Raw genomic sequence first — 22,074 nt, 5'->3', positions numbered from 1 at the left:
AACAGTGTGGAGATTCCTCAAGAAATTAAAAATAGAGCTTCCCTATGACCCTGCAATTGCACTACTGGGTATTTACCCCAAAGATACAGATGTAGTGAAAAGAAGGGCCATCTGTACCCCAATGTTTATAGCAGCAATGGCCACGGTCGCCAAACTGTGGAAAGAACCAAGATGCCCTTCAACGGACGAATGGATAAGGAAGATATGGTCCATATACACTATGGAGTATTATGCCTCCATCAGAAAGGATGAATACCCAACTTTTGTAGCAACACGGACTGGACTGGAAGAGATTATGCTGAGTGAAATAAGTCAAGCAGAGAGAGTCAATTATCATATGGTTTCACTTATTTGTGGAGCATAACAAATAGCATGGAGGACATGGGGAGTTAGAGAGGAGAAGGGAGTTGGGGGAAATTGGCAGGGGAGGTGAACCATGAGAGACTATGGACTCTGAAAAACAATCTGAGGGGTTTGAAGTGGTGGGGGTTGGGAGGTTGGGGGAACCAGGTGGTGGGTTTTAGAGAGGGCATGGATTGCATGGAGCACTGGGTGTGGTACAAAAATAATGAATACTGTTATGCTGAAAATAAATAAAAAATAAATTAAAAAAAGAAATCAGTGAAATCAAAAATAAGAAATCAAGAGAGGAAAATCAATGAAACTAAAAGTAATTCCAAAAAATTAATCAAATCAATAAGCCTCTAGCCACCCTCACTGAGAAAAAAAGAGAACACAAATTAGTAATGTCAGAAATTAAAAAGGGAATGTCACTACAGATTCCACGGAAACTTAACATGAGACTAAAGGAATGTTATGAACAACTACAACTCTATGTTCACAGATTTGATAGCCGAGGTAAAGTGGACCAATTCTCCGAAACAATCTGCCAAAATTCACAAAAGAAGAAATAAAATTTCATTCTCAGTTCACAGACCTGTACCCCTGGGGATAAAAATATATGTTTATAAAAAATAAAAAATTAAAAAAAAATTTCATTCTTGGAAGATGAAAAAAGTACTAGACATCTGTTGCAAAACAACGTAAATATCCTTAACACTCCTGAAACGTGCACTTACAAATATTAAGACAGCTGTATATATGTGTGTTTGTTATCACAACTAAAAATTAAAGTTAAAAAGAAATACGTCACAAAAAAAAAAAAAGAAGTTAAATGGAATATTAACAAGTACTAGCCTAAAAGAAAAGCGAAAAAAGAGACAAAAAGCAGATAGGGCAAATAAGAAACAAACAACAAACTGGTAAACTTAAACTCAACCATATCAAATTGCATCAAATGTAAGTGGCTTAACCACTCCCATTAAAGATGAACCATATTTAATAAAATTAAAAGGTACAACTAAATGCTGTTTATAAGAGGGATACATTAAAAACACAGACAGGATATATGTTTATAAAAAATAAAAAATTAAAAAAAAAACACAGACAGGTTACAAGTAAAAGGATAAGAAATATATTCTGTGCAGACATTAATCTCAAGAAATATAATGTAGCTATTAGATATATAGGTATTAGATACAGGTATTAGATAAAGCATTCTTCGAGATAAGGAATATTAACACAAAGATGAAAACTTCGTAATACTAAAAGGTTCATCAGAAGGAGATAAGATTTAAGAACACTAACCTGACAGATAGATATAGGAATTCTGATCTCCAAATCACTAAAGGAAAAAAAGGACAGCAAAGCAAACTTGAACTATTCAGCCAAAAGCAAGAAATGAGGGGGGAAAGAGCAAGAGTACCACGAAAAGTAAACATAGAACAAGCTGGCAGCAATATGACAAAATATTAGTTATTTCCCCCCAAAATGTAAATGCTCTAGCTACCTTAGGTTGAGAGGTAGCTTATCTTCACATTAAAAAGACCAAATTAGGGGCACCTGGTTGGCTCAGTGGGTGGAACATGCCACTCTTGATCTCAGGGTCATGAGTTTGAGGCCCCCGTTGAGTGTAGAGATTACTTAACAAAGAAAAGACCAAATTAAGAAGAATGAATTCTGTACAGTGAGAATACAGAGGATCTGCATAGTACAGTTAACTTGCTTTAATATATTTAGAGCTCTGTCACCACCAAACACAGACTATTATGTTCAAGCTGTATAAATTCACAAAAAATTGCGCACGTATATGACCACACAGGAAACCAGAACAAATTACAAAACACAGAAATCACAGCAGCCCCTCTTTTAGGCTAATACTTGTTAATATTCCATTCAACTTCTTTTTTTTTTTTTTTGTGACGTATTTCTTTTTAATTTATTTTTTAGTTGTGATAACAAACACATAGCAAAATTGACTGTCTTAATATTTGTAAGTGTACATTTCAGGAGTGTTAAGGATATTCACATTGTTTTGCAACAGATGTCTGAAGAACAGGGAACTGGAGGACAGAGATAAAGGGACTTCCAAGTTCACGGAGACAGTAAACAGAAGGGTAGTGCTCAGCCATTGTTCATCAGGAGATGAAGAGATAAAGCAGATGTGATATATATATGATGGGACCTAATTTCAGCAATAAAATGCATGAAATCTTGCCATTTGCAACGATGTGAAAAGAACTAAAGGGTCTTGTGCTAATAGAAATAAGTCAGAGAAAGACAAATACCGTATTATTTCACTCATAGGTGCAATTTAAGAAACAAAATAAATGAGCAAAGGAAAGAGAGAGAGAAAAAAACAAACCAAGAAACAGATTTTGAATTATAGAGAACAAACTGATGGTCACCAAAGGGAAGATGAGTGGGCGATGTAGTCACCTGACGGGGCGTCAGGAGGGCACGGGTCATGATGAGCACCAGGTCACGTATGCAGTTATTGAAGTACTATGGCGTGCACCTGACCCAAACTGTATGATAACTACACTGGAATTAAAATTAAAACCTAATTGAAAAAAAGAAAAATAGCCAATACCAGCGTGAAAAGATAAAAATGTTGTATAAATATACATTACCAACATCCAGTATTGGCAAGGATGTCGAAAAACAGAATGTAGGCGTGTATATATCCCTTTGGACGGACAATTTGGCAGTGTCCAGCAGAATTTAAAATACACATGGCCTTTGACCAAGAAATTTCATTTGCAAAAGTCTATCACAGCGATATTTTAACAGGTGTGCTACAGAGCATAAGCACAATCGTAACATTGTGTGCTGCAGGCAAAAATGAAAACACCTGCAAATTCCATGAATAGGTTAATATGATGAAACACTGCACAGCCAGTAAAAAGACTCAAGTAGATGTAAACTAAGTAAAAAAATTTCAACTATAGATATAAAATGTGTTTTCAGTTTTTATTCCGTTTTTATTTTATGTTATGTGTACTGATACTTTTATTGTATGTATATATTAAGTAAAATATGTAATATATACATATATATATGAATTACAGCAAAGCACAACATGAATGAATCTCAGGTATGTGCCAAGCAAAATACTCACACAAAAGAGTACACACTGTTTAAAAATTTGACTTTAAAAAGTGAAAGGAGGGGCATCTGGCTGGCTCAGTCTGTAGATCACAGGGTCATGAGTTTGAGCCCCATGTAGAGCCCCATGTTACTTTAAAAAAGTTGTAAAAAAATAAATCAAAATTAAAAGTCAAGGGAATGGAACTGGCACAGAGGCGAAGCAGGTCTTTACGCTTTTGTATTGTTTCAACTTTCACAACTATTTTATAATTTAAAGAAAATGTGAACCTGAGGAGAAACATTTGCACACACATGCACTTTTGTGTAATCCTTCCTAATATTTGTGCAAATCAAACATATTCCCCATAGATTTGATTCTGAGATTGATTCTCATATAGTACTTTTTCCTCTCAACGATCACACCGTAAAATGTTACCATGTTTCTTCTGATTCTCAAAATTATTATTTTAAATAGCATATAGTATTCTCTTATGTTCATAATTTATCAAACTATTCTTCAAGTGTTGACCATTTGAGTTTTAATTTATTTTATTTTTGCTTGACAAAGAGATGTGCTTTGTATGGGCTACAGCAATGAATGTCTTCATACATGAGGATTTTTACTTCAGTGCCTCAAGACATTTTTCTAAGAGTTCAAGTCAGAGGGCAGGATACTTTCACGGCTGTCCGTGCACTGCAACACCACTCTTCTAAGAAATTATGTCTATTTAAATCCCGCCTGCAGCCATCTGCTTCACCACAGTCTTGTACATCTGGATGTTACTCTTTACTTTCTGGTTTTCCTTTAGATATCTTAGTTGCTGTTAAATACAGAAAGGGGGAGGGGCACCTGGGTGGCTCAGATGACTAAATGTCCAACTCTTGATTTCAGCTTAGGTTGCGATCTCAGGGCCATGAGTTTGAGCCCCAGGTCGGGCTCCACGCTCAACACAGAGTCCACTTGAGATTCTGTCTCTCCCTCTCCCTCTGCCCCTCTGCCCCCCATTCTTCTGGTCGTGCTCTTCCTCTCAAATAAATAAATCTTTTAAAAAAATATATAGAAAGGTTGACTTCAACACATTCCCACTTCAGATATTTCTAAAGCAGTCCCCAGAGGATCACCCAGTGCCCTATGGAAGGATATTTCATTAGTTTCTTTCTCCCCCCACAACAGGAAACTCCTATATTGATTTTTCTGATAATGTATGAAAGTAATAAATGTTTACTGTAAAATAATGCGGACAATAAACAGTATGAAGAAAAAAGTAAATGTTATACAACCCATCCGCACAAAATAACCACCATTAAGATTTTGTTGTATATCTTTATAGCTTTTTCTCTTACAGATGTAAACACAAATTGATTTTATTACACTACCACGTTAAAGTAACATTATGCACACTTACGGAACCTACTTTTTATCACTTAACGACGGTGTATGGGTATCTTCCCACGCCAACAGATAGTTTCCTACCTCACTAATTCCAATGGTGGTGCATTCTTTTGTCCTGGCACAATAAAAATCATGTGCTAGTCTATATGTAATGTTATTTTGTTCTTTTCAGATGCGTATTTTGCATTTCTATGGAAAGCACAGTTTTAAAGGCGCATTAGTTATTTGTATACTTGTTAGTTCCCTGTTAGTTCTGCTGCCCATTTTTCTTTTAAAGAGCTCTTTTCTTATTGATTGGTGAGAGTTTTTTGTATAGGAGCAGCATTAACTCTTCACTCTATAAATGAGGACAACAATATAGCCTTTTGGGAAGTTGCAAAGATTAAATCATCCAAGGCGTGACAAGGGCCTAGAGCAAAGCGGATATACAGGAAGCGATAAAGCTTGTCTTCTCTCCTCCCTCTACAGCTGGAGATACAGCTCAGTTAAAAGATACCTCCACATGTGTATGTACTGGCCATGTCTTCTTCTCAATGATTTCTTGGAATATTATTTAGAATGGTCCCCTGAAACTTCCTAAATCCTAGTTCAAGGCTCAGCTCTCCTGTGGGGCTGCCAGTTGCATTCTTCTTATTATTATTTCATTGGGGTATTAGGGTATTTTTTGCATTGACCACCAACTCCACCTCCCCACAGGAAGGAAGATGGAGCAAGGGACGGAGATTGGCTTGAATACTTCCTAGGTGTCAGTTTTGTAGGAGACACCTGTCACGCATTGCATTATTTCAACGGTACAGCATCCCGGTGGGTGATACTCTTGTCCCCACTTTACAGATGAGAAGGCTAAGGTTCGTCTTTAGAATCAGCAGTCAGGAAATAATTCCCAAGCCCTCCTGTTGAGCCACGCTGCCCGCCCGCCTGCCAAGTGGGGACCCAGCCCTTGGCTCCCCCATGTCATTCACCAGACCCACCATGGACTCTCACAGAATAGCTGCTCGACAGATGGAGAGTAAAGCAGGATACAGACTACATCCCTATGTCAGAAGTAGATAAAGAAAGGCCAAATAGTTTGTTAAAAACCTCAAATGAATAACCTAGCCTTTCCACGCCTAGGTATACGCCCAACAGAAATTATAAAGTATGTTCACCCAAGAAACAGCAGCAGCATTATGCTTGCTAACCCAAGCCAACAAATAACCCAAGTGCCCATAAACAGTGAAAGAAGATAGATGTACCGTCATACCAGGAAAGGCTCTACAATGATCAGAATTAACAAACTACAAGTGCAACACCGATAAACCTCTAAAACAGACTGAGCGCGACGGTCACACACAAGAGGTCACACTGTATGATTCTACTTACACGGAGTTCAAAAATGATGTTCAAAGTCAGGGAGGTGGCGCCCCGGTGGGGGGGGATGGGGCTTGATGGGTAAAGCGTATTCTGGGAAGCCATGCAATTATAAATCATGCATTTTTTTCTTGTGTATATTATTTTTAGGTTGAGCTAAATGCAATTCCTCTTTTTGTAGGTCAAGACAGTCAAATATCAGCAACTGCATATGGTTCAAACTAACGCTTGAATAGAAATGTTTTTAAAACCCGCTGGTAAAGGAGAAAGGAAACGTCTAGCACTGACTGGCAGACTGCTACCTCTCTGACAACCAACCTAGATGCTCCTGCGGCTTCTGACCCTGTTTCTCATTGCTTCGTCTTCGGTGGAGACAGAAAAACAACTCATCCCTCAGCTCTGCAGGATGGTTTTTCACAGTCATCCTGAAAGCTGGTGATGCAGCCATCCTTGGGCGCAGAGCTGCCTCCTGCTCACGAACATCTCCAAGCCCCTCGATACCTCTGTGCCTTTAGCTGATCAATGAGAACACACGGACAGGTCTGGTTCTGTGTGAGTCCAGCTCCTCGCCACGAACCAGGGCTCCTAATCCATCCACGGAACACCAAGATTATATGTTTTAAGGAAATAACTATGACTAAGATGATTTTCATATTTAAAAACACTATCACAGAAAAATAAAAGTAGGGAGCTTTTATGAGCCTTGTGTGGGTCATAAAAGGCATAATCCTTATAACTAATTGAGATAACTTTACCCACAAGTTATGAAACTAATGCTCTCCTTTTTTGCCAAGCTACAAGCATTTATCTCCCTGTGGCAAAACATCATCAATTCTCAGAATTCCGGGTTCAGCAGACTCACTTTACAGTGGCGAATAATATTTCAAACAGAAGGCTGCTTCATTTATCAGATGACAAGGCAGAAGCCTCCCCAGGGAGGGGAGAGGCACTCGGCACACTCAGCCCAGCACCGACTAGGGGTGGACAGGGTGTCTGATGGAAAAGTCCCTGCGCCGGGCTTCTCCCAGAGCCCTGGGTGATGAGCACAGACTCAGAAGTAAAGGATAGGAATGCAGCATTTCCCTCCCCATGGCCCGAGGCAATTCTGCTAACACCCCTTCTGATTCAATGTCCTAAAATCACTGTTGTAAACAGCCTGCGATTGAAGTGAACAACGAGAAAGCACAGTGCTAAGGCCACCCCTTCGTTAAACAGGGAGCCAGCCACACCGCTCTATGTGGGGGAGGGGGGGGACGATCCATTGAATGAGCTCATGGCAACTCATGTACATCACTGATGGGGGCAAAAGGAATCCCTTGAAACATATTTAAACAAGTTTATTATTTTATAGAAATCCTGCAGTAAATCATTTGAATCTTGAGTATCGTTAACTGCCTATAGCATTTCTCTTCAGTGTACATTAAGGATTCATCTCAATAAAAGGACAGTGGTCCTAACTACCATTTGCTGAGCACCTGTGCTAAGCTGAACATGCCCTCATTTAACACTCTCATTCATGGGTCCTGAGAGTCACAGGAGTGGGGAGAAGCATCTAATCTTTGTTCTGAGTACTGTCGGCACTTAGAGCATCTTATCTACCAATGTCCAGTTGACGCTGAGTATGGTTCCCATTTCCCACATGAAGAAATTTTAGGCAACATGCTAATCACTGGGCACAGCCAAACTCCAAACATACAAAGTCCATGGGCTTCCCTTATCCCACTTTGCCTCAGTGACTCTTTGTTTCTAGAGAGCAAGCAAAACTGTTCCGGGTATATCAGCCAGACAGAACAGACTTGTTTTCCATTAGCTAATCAAGCCCCCATATCGTCATTAACATGAAATCTCCTTCTATCCCACAAAGGCCATGGCCAAGGGCATGGCTCTCCAGGGCTGCTGTTCCACAGCTCGCATGCTGCAGCTCTGTCATCGCAACACGGAGCTCCATGCTCGCCACTGTCAGAGAGGGACAATGACAGGCCACTACAGGATGTACGATGTGCCACATGTGCCACATGTGTCCCACCTTACAGCAGGGGTTTGGGAAGGGTAGTCTTCTGTGTGGCCAGAAAGGAGAAAAGAACCAGAGGAGACCCTCCTACCACAAGAGGGTGTAGACTGCATGTTAGGAGATCCCGATTATGATGGACAGAAGGAGCTGCTGTTAAAAATGCAGATTCCCAGGACACCATCCCCAAATGCTGATTCAGTTAATTGGGAACTGAGCCCCAGGCAATTCTGACACAGGTGGTCAGCAAACCACACTTGAGGCCTCGCCCTGCACTGAAGCTGATCGCTCGGAGGGCTGGATGACCACCAGAAATCGCGTGCAATCCGGAGGGCACTCAGGAGGCACCAACCACGTTCATGCCAAAGAAGGCCTGGCTGGGAGTACAAAGAAAACAACGAAGATAACAGTAGAGTCCCAGCCCCCACCGACCAGCAGTCAGCAGTCTGGAACCGGCCATGGAGGCGGCTGACCACAACCCAAGGCAGAAGAAAACACAGGCCCCCAGTGGGACACAGCGGCGGCGGCAGAGCTGGGTACTGTCACACAAGCAAACAGCCTCTGCACCGAAAGGAGCTATCGCTTTCCATCCTGGGCAAGCATCTGAGCACGAGGCTTGCTCGTTTCAAACCTCCCCGGGCTCCCCAGTCACTGCTTCTAAGGGCACCTTCTAAGGTGCCCTGTCAGGGCACCCACATTCTCGTCCCAGACTCACCTCCTGCTACTCTTTTTTTTTTTTAATTAAATTTAAATTGAATTAAATTCCTCCTGCCACTCTTACCAACCACCTCCAAACCCACTTTCTGTGCTGAGGCCACACCTAGTGACCTGATCCCCACCCGAAATACGCCTCCAAACCCTGCAGCCTCGGCTCCCGGACACACTGTCCGCAGGGATGTCCTCGGGCCAGGCCCTCCACACCTGCCACTCGATGCTCAAGACTCGGTGGGATGCCAGCTCTGGGGAGCCTTCCCTGGCCCCCGCCTCCTCCACCTCTCCCTCCCGGGACTCATTACTCCCTCCCTCTCCATAAACTGAGCACTTTGTCCTACGACCACAGCCGTCCCCGGCCTACAGCCCCAGACGGGACTCTGAGGGGTAATAATGAAAGTGTGCTCCCTTCTGCCAATACTCCAAAAACCTACCTGACAGCCAGTGCCCTCAAACAAACCGCCTGGACCAGCGGAAGTGCCAGGTTTCCCTGGGTCTGTTCGAATCCAACCAACGGAAGTGTACCAACCAAGGGGAAGAAAATAACCAGCACAAGTGCCCGCCCCCAGAAAAATGTCTGAAGGCAAAACTTTCAAAGCCAGTGATGACAGCAGGGAAGAGAGCAAACAGCGGCCCACTCTGTGCTCACCTGACCAAACCGTGAGCTCTGGGGAGGCGCCCCACCCCCAGTGTTCCTTCTTCAAATATCCCCAGCCCCCGGCACAGGCCCCCAACCCATGAAGGGTTCCAAGAAGGATGCAGGACCGATCTGAATTGAGGCAAACGCCGCTCATTCCCTGAGCAACCCAGTGTCCCAAGCAGACCCATAGCTCCAAGAGGGACATCCCAGCCGGGGAGTCACCCGGAACCCCAAAGGGGAGGAAGAGGGCAGGACTGAGGACCGCAGGAAACACAGATGCACGGGTGAAAGAGGTAGGCCACCTTCCCCCTCCGACTGCATTTCTGATGCAGCATTTCTCATGTTTCCAGAGCCCATTCTGCAGTGCTAGAATCAAAGGGTTTTCCAGACAGACTGATGTCCTGGAGCCAAAGGCCAACAGGTACACAAGCCTACTGGTCTACTATCGGTTCTAAAGCCTTCCATTTAGGCTCTGACTTGCAATTTTCTCTCCACATCTCGCCCGCTGGGCTCCAGAGACCTAAGGAAGACCTTTCAAAATCTGTTAACTCTTAGGGAACGGGAACTTTCACCACCACCACCTCCCTTTGAAATGTTGCCCTGAGACTCCAATGTGAGAACCAGAGTGACAGCCCTTTCCACACATCATTCCAGGGCATTCATTTGCTTCCCCGGAGACAAAGGGTTGTAGAAGGAGACGGCTTCTAGAATGCGGTCCCCTTTGCTCTAGTCCCGGAAGCCTGGTGCTGGACCCACTCCCTAACAGTGGCCAGCAGCCCAGGGACACGGGGCCGACCGCCTGTTCAGACCCAGACTACACTTCCTGCCACTGAGTCTCTTCGGCCAAGCTACCTACCCTTTGTAAACGTTGGTTTACCTGTAAAGTGGGGAGAACATCTCAAGCGCAGTGAGACCAGAGAAATCCCACAGAACGCCTTTTGCACAGTAAACCCGAGTGCCCCTCACGGGCAGTTATTTTTTCTGGAGCAGTAGAGTGAGGTCATGGAGTGTCCCGATGACACAGAAGGAGCACCTTTAGATCTCAGAGCTGCCCTTCTTAGCTCTGTGCCCGGGGCGGGTCCTCAGTCTGCGCTTCGACCTCTGCATGCATGAGCACAGCTGCCAATGTACCCTTCCATCGGGCATGTACAAGGCTTCGGTGATACGTGTGACTGGCTTCATGACAGCCTGGCACATACTAAGTCTTCAATAAACAGCACTTACGTGCCAGTGAGGGCAGTGGGGGGAGGTAATATACTCCAGTCCTAGGGCACCTGCCTGCGGGGCGGCTGGCTGACCTCCTCGGATCCACACCGTGCTGCCTCAGCAAGGTCCCGGGCCGGCTTCACATGTCCACCAAAGCTCCCAGGATCTCTGCTGGAGTCTTGGGTGGCAGCAGGACAGAGGCAGCCCCCTGGAGCTCCTGCTGGCTACTCCGCCCACGGTCCACAAGAAAGAGCAAAGGGGTCTCCACGCCAGCTTCCGAGCACTAAATGCAGCCTCAAAGCTACGTTATACTTTGATTTTTCCTAAACACTGGGGTCCTCTAACCAATTTATTTCCTGTTAGGTTAAGCTTTATGTGCCAGCCCTGCTTTGCAGTACCCGTTCCTAGTTTTCTTCCAGTGGCATGAATTTCTTAGGCAGGGCTGCCCAAAAGGCAGTGTGCACCTCTTGGATGATCTATGGGGTTTTCCTGGAGAGCATTCTCTTGGGACCCTGAATCACCGAACCTCAGCACTACACCTGGTCTAGAGACAGAGAACTGGTTCCCTAAGGAAAAAGAAAAAGCATATAGCCATATAACATATAACCTACAACCCAAGGGTCCAAAGCTGCATTTCATTAGAGCTAACTTTGCACTCCTAGGAGCAGGTGGGCATCAGCTGGTGGGATCCTGCTCTCACTCAGAGCAAATATAATCCAAGAACAATTGTGTGCACAGGTGCTATTCCCCCAGAGGCACGAGTTAGCAGAGAAGCAAGGTATCTTTCCCCCAAAAGATGATTCTCTTAACCTGAGAAATAGGGGACCTACGCCAAGCAGGAGCAGATAATGAATTTCTCAGCAGCAGCGAAAGTAGATGCAGCTTGCCCAGAAATTTTTCCACCTACTCAGGTGAGGGCCTGCTACCGAGATCTCCACCTTCACGAGCGGAGTTGGGTACAAACCTTGGAATCTTGCCATCAGACCAGCACTGGCAAAAGGAACAATAAAACTTCCTCCAAAAGTCAGCCTCTGTCATCTCACCAGAGCTTATCTAAGAAAACAAAGGGTCATCTGTATCTGTGAGCGTCCAGTCTGTCCTTCGACGGTGGCTATCGACTCGATGATAACAGCATCTAAACATCCAAGATTCCCACCCACCCAGGGAGTCTCCCACGGACACCACAGCTGGTCTTCGCAGGTCAAAGAGCCACACGTTGGACACACTGTTAATATGCCCAATTGATATGAAGTCAGGGAATCATCCAAAAACGCCATCAATGCCCAGGTTTTTCCCTTTGGGTGAGAGCAGATCCCCCATTAATTAATAAAAGGGGAAGTTTGGAAAAAAGAATATAAACTGCCTGCCTGATTTTTACATAACATTCTTTGAGGAAGCAAAAAGCATGTAAAACAATAATTATCACATCTTCAAATCCACGACACAGACCATCATCTATTTGTAAACAGCTCATGAATGTTTTTGGGAATATGTGAAGGGAAATCTATAAACAATATAAATATTTGCACACCATCGTGTCTTTTTTTAATCTGATAATTCCCAGCAACAATCAAACCAGGCAACCTGCAAGCCTACCTCACTTTATTTTAGCATCACTCACACACACACTCCCCAAATAAATGCTAAATCCTACCGTGTACAGAACACTGTTTTATCATTTCTATCATATAATAATTTAATGGGATTTAGCCTAGCTGCCAACTGGAAACTGTCCCCATCTGATCACACGCTATCACTAGTTTTAATATCTATTCCAAAGGTAGAAAAATCGAGGAGAAGGGAAAAGTGTTTTTTGTTTTGTTTTGTTGTTGTTTTCCCAACTGCATCAATACCCAACTGAAATTCTCATTCCTTTTTCCCACTGAATAACAGCAGTGTTTGGTCAGAAGCTGGGAGAGGGGGCCTGTCCGCATCTGGGGGAACTCACCATCCTTTATGATGCTGTGAATAAATACTCTGGATGAATTTGATCCCTAGGAAAGGAAAACATGCAAGAAAGGGTCTTTCTTTCCATGTGTATACCCTGGGCTGCAGGAACAGAAGTCAACTCACAGCCTCCCACCTGCCATCAATGACTCCAGATTGGGGCAGGAATCCAGAGAGGGGCCTCCTGTTTGGAACCGCTGCCTGGGCTTTTCAAAAGAAGACAGCGAGTCCAGAAAGTTCATGCAACTTTAATATTTACAGCGCTGTCAGAAAACAACCATGGGCAGATGGGAAAAGAGAACCTGACCAGCTAATGGAGGGTCAAGTGCAGGTGCGGCCCCTCTGTCACAAGAGATCAAAGGGACTGTGGAGTGGGTCTGAGCTGATGAGGCGTGATCAGGGTTTGCAGCTGAAAGGCAGAGACACGACCGCTCCCAGCCGCTTGGGCCCGGGAGGCCAGTGGGTAGCGGGTCCCTGGGGCGCCCTGGGGTTCAGACATCTCTGAAAGAGTCTGTGCCAGGGCCCCCTCCTCTTTCCAAGATCGCTATTTCCAGGTACCAGCCGCTCGGAGACAGGAGGGGCATCTTGCTGCTGTCCCCAAGAGCCCCCGCCTGCACCCGAAGCGGACAACGGCTCCGCACTGAGCTCAGGGCGTAGGGAGCCGGTGGCTCGGGCTGCGGCCCCCGACTTCCGGAGCCCCCGCAGCAACAGTTTTCCAGCCGGAGAACTACCGCAAACGTCTCCTTGGAAAACGCTCACCTGAACCCTGGGGCACCAAAGCCAGGCACAGGTTAGGAGGCGGAGCCCGACCCCGGGCACGGCGAGGGGCTCTAGAAGAAGGGCCAGGAGGAAGGACTGCAAACGTCGGGCTCCGAAGATCGCACCCAAGGAGAAACTTCCCGAGGGCGCGAGCGGGGTTGCGCGCCCGCTTCCAGGGGAGCAGCCCCGATTCCCCGGGCAGCTGGTGCGCAGCCCGCGACCGGCGCCGGCGAGGAGACCGAGCGGCGGCCGGTCCCGCTCCCTGGCGCGGTGGGGGTGGCGGGAGCGTGTCTTAGCCCGGCTTACTCGGGTCCCTCCGCGGCCCGGATCCCAGAAAGGGGATCATGAGGGTCCCGTAGGACACATACCGGCACTGGGCGGGGAGGACCCCTCGAATCCAGGCCCCGAGGGGACGCGGTGGCGCAAACAAAGTTGGGGCGCAGAGATGCTCGGTCCGTGGGTCCCCGCGCCCGCGCGCTCCCGCCCGCGGCGCGCCACTACTTACACGAAGACCCCGAAGAGCAGGGCTCGGACCCCGATCTCGATGGCCAGCTCCCGCATGGTGCGGCCGGAGCAGCTCCCGGGGCGGCGGCGGCGGTGGTGCTCTCGGCGGCTCTCGCAGCTCGACCGGCGCGGGCTCGCCAGACCCCGGGCGGCGAGGGAGGCGCGCTCCAGGCCGCGGGCGGGGACGGGAGGCGGGAGGCGGGCGCCGGGCGGGGGCGGGCGGGCGTCGGGCGGGGGCGGGCGGGCGCTGGGGAGGGCTCAGCCCAAACCACCAGCCGCTGCGGGCCCCGGGGCTCGCGGACGCCGCGGACGCCGCGTCCGCCGCTCCCCGCCCCGCAGCCCGGCGCCGAGCTGGGGGCGCCCTGGGGACTCCCCGCGCCCTGGCGCCGAGCGCCGCCTCCGCGCCCTGGTCCGAGCCGTGCGCCCGCGGCCGGGGGATGGGAGGGGAAGCCCGGGGAAGCCCCGCTGCCTCCGCGGCGGCCGCCGCCTCCCCTGCGCGCTCCCCGGCTCCCCCGCCAGTGGGCGGCCCCTGCGCTCGGCTCCCGGGGCAGCGCGCTCGCTGGGTCCCCGCCTGCGGCTGCTCTGCGGCTCCGGGCTCGGCTTCCGACTCCCGCTCTCCGGCCCCGGGCTCCCGGCTACCGCCCGCACGTGGGCAGATGGGAGAGGCGCGCTAGGGGACTCCGGCCCAGGAAGCCCCGGCACCCTGCTGAACAGAGCTCCCTCCCTCCCGCTTTTTGCTCTCCCTACTCCTTTCCGACCTGAAATTCGTTTTTTTCCCCCCTTCCCTAGGAAGTTACCCTGAGAAGACTTGCAGCTTCATTTTGCCTCAGAACTGCCAGCCAGGCTCCACGCCCTGGCACACGGATTGGGGACAAAGGTGAGCCTGGCTCCTCGCCAAGCCACCAGCACCAGGCAGCCCCTGGGACCAGTTCTTCCGACCCCCACCCTCAGCATCTTTGGGCCGCTGCGCTGTGAAAATCAAAAAAAGAGACTGGCACAATCCCTGCCCGTGACAGGCCATCCGGGTCGCTGGTCGCTGACACAGCATTCAGTCCTGAGCACCTGAGGCAGCTGAGGCTGCAGGTTAGACCCGGAGCGTTATCCTTGGGGTTCATAGTCAAAGGCCAGACCATCACCCCTGGCTGGTGGCCTGGGAGTCACTGCCTCAAGCCAGAGCCCAGAGGGAATTTGGCTTTATTTTCCCATCACCTGTCATGATTAAGTGTATTTCCTTAGGTTTACTAATTTAAACCAAATGGACACTCAAGATGCAAAGTTCAAACTAACCATTAATTTGTCCCTGGGGAGACCAGATTTCATGGGTTTTAGGAGAGACCTAGCCAGGAATTTGTGAGCAGGAGAAATGGATTAGAGGGTAGTCCCTGGGAATGAGGAGCCGTATCTCAGTCTTGCACAAAAGGGGGAATAGGTAGGGAGAAAGAAGACCTTCCAAGGAGGGTTCTTGCATCAGCAAAGGACAGACACACCCTACTTCCAAGGGGATGACAGACCCAAGCAAGTACCTAAGCCCAGACATCTCAGGGTCTAGGGACAGAGAAACAGGCAGAGGAAAAGCAATCCCAGTTCTGTGTGGAGGGGACTTCATATCAAGACCACAGGCAGGAACTGCATCTGATTTGCCCATCACTGGATACCCAAGGCCTGGCACACTGTTCTTGGTGAGTCTTCAGTGAATAAATGAATGAATGCACTATATGCCTCATCTGAGGTATTGGGTATGGGGGGAGTGAGAAGAACTTGGAGGGAGGAGGTGCGGTCCTGTCTCCTCTGTGTCTTGGGCCCGGCAACGTCCTGGATACAATTGGAATCCCATCGGTTGGCAAAATGATGTAGGAGATGCCCTAGTCAACCCAGTAAACTCTGATGACCCAGAACGAAACTGGCAGGTAGCCATGCTCCAGGAGAGGATACTAACAAGAGTCCATGTTATTAAACATCAGCCAAGTGCAGCTGGTGCAATGCTGAGTGCTAGGTGCTAAAAATCATAATCCCTATCCTCCTCAAGAAGATCGGGAGCCAAAGAGTCATGAAGAAATGCCAAGGAACTATGCAAACCAGTCTTACCAAGTCCAAAGTAGTGCTTCAGAAAACTGGATCACTCAGAGGTCAGAAGTTAAGAGTCATTCCTTTGGTCTGAGACAGTCAGGGACCTAGCCTTGTAGAGGACAGCTGGTTCTTATAAGCAGAGTAGGATAACACTAAAGGAGGAGATCCTGGGTGAGGGCAAGAGTGTAGGTGCAGAAGGTTGGAAGGAGTTTGGAGGGCACAGTCAGTTCCCCTCCCTGGAGGAGCAGAGGGGCAAAGTGAGGGTAGGCTCATGGTGCAGAGTTAGTGGCAGTGTGCTGCTCACCGGAGTCCATCACCAAGATCACAGAATTCGAATCATTGTGCCACATTCTCTTTATCATTTGTGTTTGTATTTGAGACGCCTACAGAGGGAGTTTGAAAGGGCAAGTGATCTCACTGCTGTAGTCATTAAGAAGTGACTTTGAGGGCATCTGGGTGGCTCAGTGGGTTAAGCCTCTGCCTTCAGCTCAGGTCATGATCTCAGGGTCCTGGGATCAAGTCCTGCATCAGGCTCTTTGGTCGGCTGGGAGCCTGCTTCCCCCTCTCTGTCTCTCTGCCTGCCTCTCTGCCTACTTGTGATATCTCTCTGTGTCAAATAAACAAATAAAATCTTAAAAAAAAAAAAAAAAAAAGAAGTGACTTTGAAACACACACATCTAAAGAGGTGAGCAGTTCAGCCTCCTATCTGATGCCTGACTCTTTTCTATTGGTTCTTCCCACCTGTCTGTTCCAGCCGCACTGTACTGGCTTCCATCGCAGGTTCCTAGGTAGTTGGTAGTTTCAAGTTGGCTGTAAGAATCCCAGTGTTACATGCTCTCAGGATCAAATCTGGTGGGAACGACCTTGACCTTGACCCCAGCGCTCCCAGCAAAAGTGTCACCAACGGTCATTGGCACCGCCCCACCTGAAGCAATCACAGTGGCCAGGGAATCATGATGGAGGGATGGTTTCAAGTCTGAGTCACGGGCTCGATCCCAAAGCTAGGAGTAGAAACTTCACACTAAGCCCCTGAGCTGGAATGGAACAGGCGGGCAACACGCAGGGACTGATACTTTGGAGTAGGGAAATTGATGTGGAGCAAAGCAACAATGGCCAGCACGCCCCCTTCCATGCCAGACACAGGCAGACTGAAGACCACTCACATGCCCCATGAGTTCCCATCTACGCCCAGGATCTTGCACTAGCGAATGAGTTATCCTGGGTACGCCTGCCTTTGTCAATACAGATTTGCAGGACTGCCTTTAATCAAAGCCCTGATGTCACCCGAGGCTTGTCCTCTGCCACCCAATCTCTTCCCCCGCTCCTTCCGTACTCCCATCAGCAGCTCTGTCATCTGCCCCAAGGATCTCCTTTTTCATTTACCAAAGCTGGCTTCAAGGGAAAGCTCTAGCCTTCTTCAATATATAAGCCGGGATCCGTACACATGGTGGGCTATGCCTCATGGAAGAATTTATCATTTAAGGAAGGCCATTCTTAAAGGGCAGGCAAGTTCTCTCTCCAGTGAAACGTGACTGACGATGACATTCTTGGTGTCCCACATCCCACAGAGCAGGCAGCCACTTCCATGGGTTTGGAGGTGGTTGGCTCCAGCAGCCATACAGCTGTGGCTGCATGCTAAATACTAGAGCTCTCCAGAAGTGCCATGTTGCCACCCCAGCAGATAAATGAACTGACAAGGGAGAGAAGAAACGAAAGCAGGTCAGATAATAGAGCAATCCAGCCAAAGCAGCCGGGTATCAGCTTAGCAGCTCCTGCTGGGTCTTCCTAGGACTCCCATGGAATGTGATGTACCCTGGATAAGAGCTTCCAGCACTCTCGGAGATTCAAGCAGTCTTAGAGTCTCACTCGATCATAAGAAATAACATGAACATGTCTATCTGTTGCCTAGACATAGTGAGGACCATAACTGTCATGCCTGAGCCTGATCTTTGAAAAATCACATCAGGATGTAAACACTCAAATGACCACTGCTTCTGCCCCTACCCCCCACCCCCAATGCTTTTGTGACCACATACATTTTCAAAGTGCCACTCTGGGGAAAGCTCTCATGTTTTATATTGAGCTTCTGAGCATGTCAAGAAAGTCCCCGTCATCCCTCCATAACCCTGCTTCTGCTCTTGGATATTTGCTTAATCCTCAAATGGTATCATGCAGTATGATAATCCCATATTGGCCAGACTTTCAGCTATTTCCAAAATCCAAAACCACCTTTGGAGAACACAACTTTGCAACAATGTCTTATAACCTCATTTCCATAAGTTACACTTTGTATCTCAATGACAGCTACCTAACCGCTCTAAGAGTGTGACATGGCTCGGGCAGCCAGCACGGTGACCCTCAGCTTTGGAGACCCACAGATCTGGGCTTTCCACTGTGGCTGCCTGGTACAGACTTGCTGACGTGCCTAAAACACCAAGGAGCCAGGAAGAATTTCAGGAGAGGTAATCAAGTTCAACCTGGTCCATGAACGTCTTCCTTAAGAGTTACTAAGTATCTGTCTTCTTGAACACCTCCAGGGATGTAGAACTCACTCACCACTCATTCCATTTCTGGAGAGATCTGGTATTGTTTGTTGAAGGAGAAACAGCCTATATCCATAGGTCCAAATGGTGGTTTATGGACCACATGGAGTGAATTTAACGCCTATTCCTTTACATTACAACAGCCCTTTAATTATTCTACAACTGGAAAGAGAGATGGAGACCCAGAGATGGGGTGGGGTGAATGAGAGGAGAGACAGAGAAAGGTAAAAAGAGACAGAGAAGCTTCTCTTTGCCAAACTAAATATTCTCAGTTCCTTCACCTTTTCAAGTCGTAATATTTATAAGACCTTTGAGGATTTAGCTCTATAGATTTAACACTGAAGTGTATTAAGCCAAATTCTACCTAATGAAAGAAAACTTTCCTGCTTCCAGGAAAGATATAAAGCACACTGAAAATGATTTAACCCCTCATGTCTTTAGACTAGTTGTAATTCCGTCTAAGGAGAAAAATGTATGAATTAATGATGTTTTCAGAGGAAAAAATATTCCTTTACTTCTTAGAAGTTTTTAAGTTAAGAAGTTTCTTTCCTAGCAGGATTTTGTCCGTTATTTTCAAATTCATCATGTGAAAAGTCAGGATATCACTGCCTTTACTTCATCCAAAGACAACCCTCTGTGTGCGATCCCCCTGCAGGATTCTCGCTGACAAAGATGCTGTGGCACAAACTGGGATCCTGGGATATTAATGCAAAAAACAAATTGAAGATCAAGAAGCCTAAACACCTAGGACAGAGTTGGTTCTGCTCCCTTGCTTCCACCCGGGGAGTCAGGGTCAGGGCCAGGGGCAGGACCAGAACTCCAGTCTGTCCTTCATAGTCACGCCCCTTTGATGACATCCAGCTGCATCTTGGTTGACATCGTCTTGTGTTTTTGATTTGTGTTTCTGTGATAGCGAGTAATGTTGAACACCTTCCCATGCATGTTTGCACCATTCTGCCATCTTCTTTGGGGAAGAACCTATGCACATCTTTTGCCAATTTTTTAAAATTGGGTTTCCACTTGTGGTTATTGATGTGAAGCAACTTTCAATATATTCTGAACATTAGTCCCCTGTTAGTTACGCCCTTACAAATATATTCTCTCCATCTGTGCCTTAACTTTGCATTTTCTTAACAGTACCTTCTGCAAAGCACATATTAGTAATCATGATGGAGCCCAATTTATGGATTTCCTCTTTTATGGTTGTTACTTTTGTGTCCCAAGACATCTCTGCCTACTCCACATCTGTGAAGATTTTCTCCTATGTTCTCTTCTAGAAGCTTTGTGATATTAGCTTTTATATTTAGGTCTATATTCTGCCTTGAATTAATTTTTTGCACATGCCATGAAGTAGAGCTGAGGTTCCTCTTCCCCTTAGGACGTTCAGTGGCTCCCTCCTCACTTGGAAAGAATACTATCTTTGCACAATGGATGGCCTTGGCGGCTTTGTCGAGAAGTGGCGATTTGCGTGGGCTCCCCTTGATTCTTTTCATTTCCCCACCCATCTCTTCGGGGTCCTGCTCTGTGCTAGCCAAGCCCAAGGGATGTGCACAAATGTTCATAGCAGATTGACTCACTCTAACCAAACACTGAGAACAACGCACCTGCTCATTAGCAAGAGAATGGATAAATTACGGTGTGTTCACGCAATGGAATACTCATTATTCACTGATAAAAATGAAGGAGCTACTGATACATGCAAATACAGGAATCAATCTCAAAGGCATAATTTTGAGCAAAAGAAACCAGACATGAAAGAGAGCATACCATATGATTCCATTTATAAGAGCTTCTAGAACACGCAAAACTGGGCCCTGGCAATAGAAGCAAACTGGTGTTTATCTCTACGTAGAGGCAAGAAAGTGGCACGAGGGGAATTTGCAGGTCTTAGAAATAGTCTGTACTTCACTGAGATGCTGGGTACAAGGGAGCACACATTCGTCAGCCTTCATCCGACTGTGCACTTTCAACCTGTGCATGTATTTCATCGTGTGTACATTACGACTCGGTTTTTCTTTTCTTTTCTTTTTCTTTTTTTTTTTTTAAGAGGAAGAACAAAAGAAAACCAATAGGTCAGAGGATACAGAGGAAATACTCAGTGGGATCCCTCAAGCAAACCGGGACAACTCCTTCATTCATCCGAGTATCCTGCCTGCTGCGGGGTCGGATACTTTCAGCAGAACCCGGGGCGCCTGGGTGGCTCAGTGGGTTAAGCCTCTGCCTTTGGCTCAGGTCATGGTCTCCAGGTCCTGGGATGGAGCCCCGCATAGTGCTCTCTGCTCAGCAGGGAGCCTGCTTCCTTCTCTCTCTCTGCCTGCCTCTCTGCCTACATGTGATCTCTCTGTGTCAAATAAATAAAATCTTAAAAAACAAAACAAAAAACGCCATGGTGGTCTCTCGAAGACCAAAACTGTAGTGTTGCTTCTAGGAAATATCGGGAAGCTGCATCGATGCACCTTGCGCGGAGGCACACCGATCGTAGTAGAAGTTGTTGCCTCCACCGCTGACCTGATCGTACTGGTAAGCTTGGTATTTCCTGCCATTCCTTTGGGGAAAACTCTTCATTATTTTTCATTATGTTCAATTAGCCAGCATATAGTACAGCACTAGTTTTTGTCATAGTGTTCAATGATTCACTGGTTGCATGTCACACCCAGTGCTCACCCCAACACCTGCCCTCCTTAATGCCCATCACCCGGTTACCCCATCCCCCACCCTCCTCCCTTCTGTAACCTTCATTCGTTTCTTGGGTCTTTCCAAGCTCCTAGCCCTGATATCCAGAAATCTTCCTGCTGGTATCGTCACGGGCTGGCCGCCTTTCTACCTTCAGAGGAAGGCATGGACGGCTCCACGCCACGTCACCTTCATCCTCTCGTGTCAAGGGAAAGCACCCCATTCACCCTGTTCGGTCCTTTTCCCTCCGCACCACCTCTGCCTTGAGAGCGTTGCAAAAACAGGCACCCCGGGAAAGAGAAGTGCTCCCCTTTATGAGCAGGAGCTCCAGGCCATAACCACTCTCCTAGGAATGGCGTCAGCTGTGGCGCCCAGTCAGCCAGGGCTGGGGGAGGAGGTGTCCACACAGGGTGCCTGCGGAGGTAGGCAGGGTCTCTGACCCTTATCAGTCCTTGCTGAAGGTTGTCATTTCACCTTCTAGCTGGACTCATGCAGCAATGAGGCTTTTCTTCTTCAAAGACCCCCTTTTGGGGACGCCTGTGTGGCTCGGTTGGTTAGATGTCTGCCTTCAGCTCAGATCATGATCAAGGTTCTGGGATCAAGCCCCATGTTGGGCTCCCTGCTCAGCCTCTCCCTCTGGCCCTTATCCCTGCTTGTGGGTTCGCTTCTTCTCTCTCAAATGAATAAATAAAATCTTAAAAAAAAAAAAAAAAAAAAAAAAGATCCACTTTTGAAGAGCAAATTCTCCCAAGTGAACTCACACCTTAGGCTGAACAAAGATGTCTTCTCCTTATCAGTCTGCTGTTTACAGCACCCTGCCCCGTGCATGGACTCCTGGGACCCT

At 47.2% G+C, this 22,074-nt stretch overlaps 1 protein-coding gene across 4 annotated transcripts in view; it reads right to left on the bottom strand.

Annotated features, from left to right (window-relative positions):
• The window catches only part of PLPP4 (phospholipid phosphatase 4), a 120,311-nt gene extending 105,402 nt beyond the window's left edge, over window positions 1-14,909 (bottom strand). Inside the window, exon 1 of one of the 4 annotated variants that reach the window (XM_059395944.1) lies at window positions 14,745-14,909. In XM_059395944.1, coding sequence (XP_059251927.1) covers window positions 14,745-14,767 — 23 coding nt within the window. In that variant the 5' untranslated portion in view covers window positions 14,768-14,909. Of the gene's footprint in view, window positions 1-13,948; window positions 14,148-14,744 lie in introns of those variants that run through there. The other 3 variants (XM_059395943.1, XM_059395945.1, XM_059395947.1) reach the window with 3 other exon arrangements.
• Window positions 14,910-22,074: the final 7,165 nt, after the last annotated feature.

The sequence above is a fragment of the Mustela nigripes genome, chromosome 4 (genome assembly GCF_022355385.1).
Source record: "Mustela nigripes isolate SB6536 chromosome 4, MUSNIG.SB6536, whole genome shotgun sequence".
NCBI classification, from domain to species: Eukaryota; Metazoa; Chordata; class Mammalia; order Carnivora; family Mustelidae; genus Mustela; species Mustela nigripes.
This window is presented reverse-complemented; position numbering and strand designations above follow the sequence as displayed.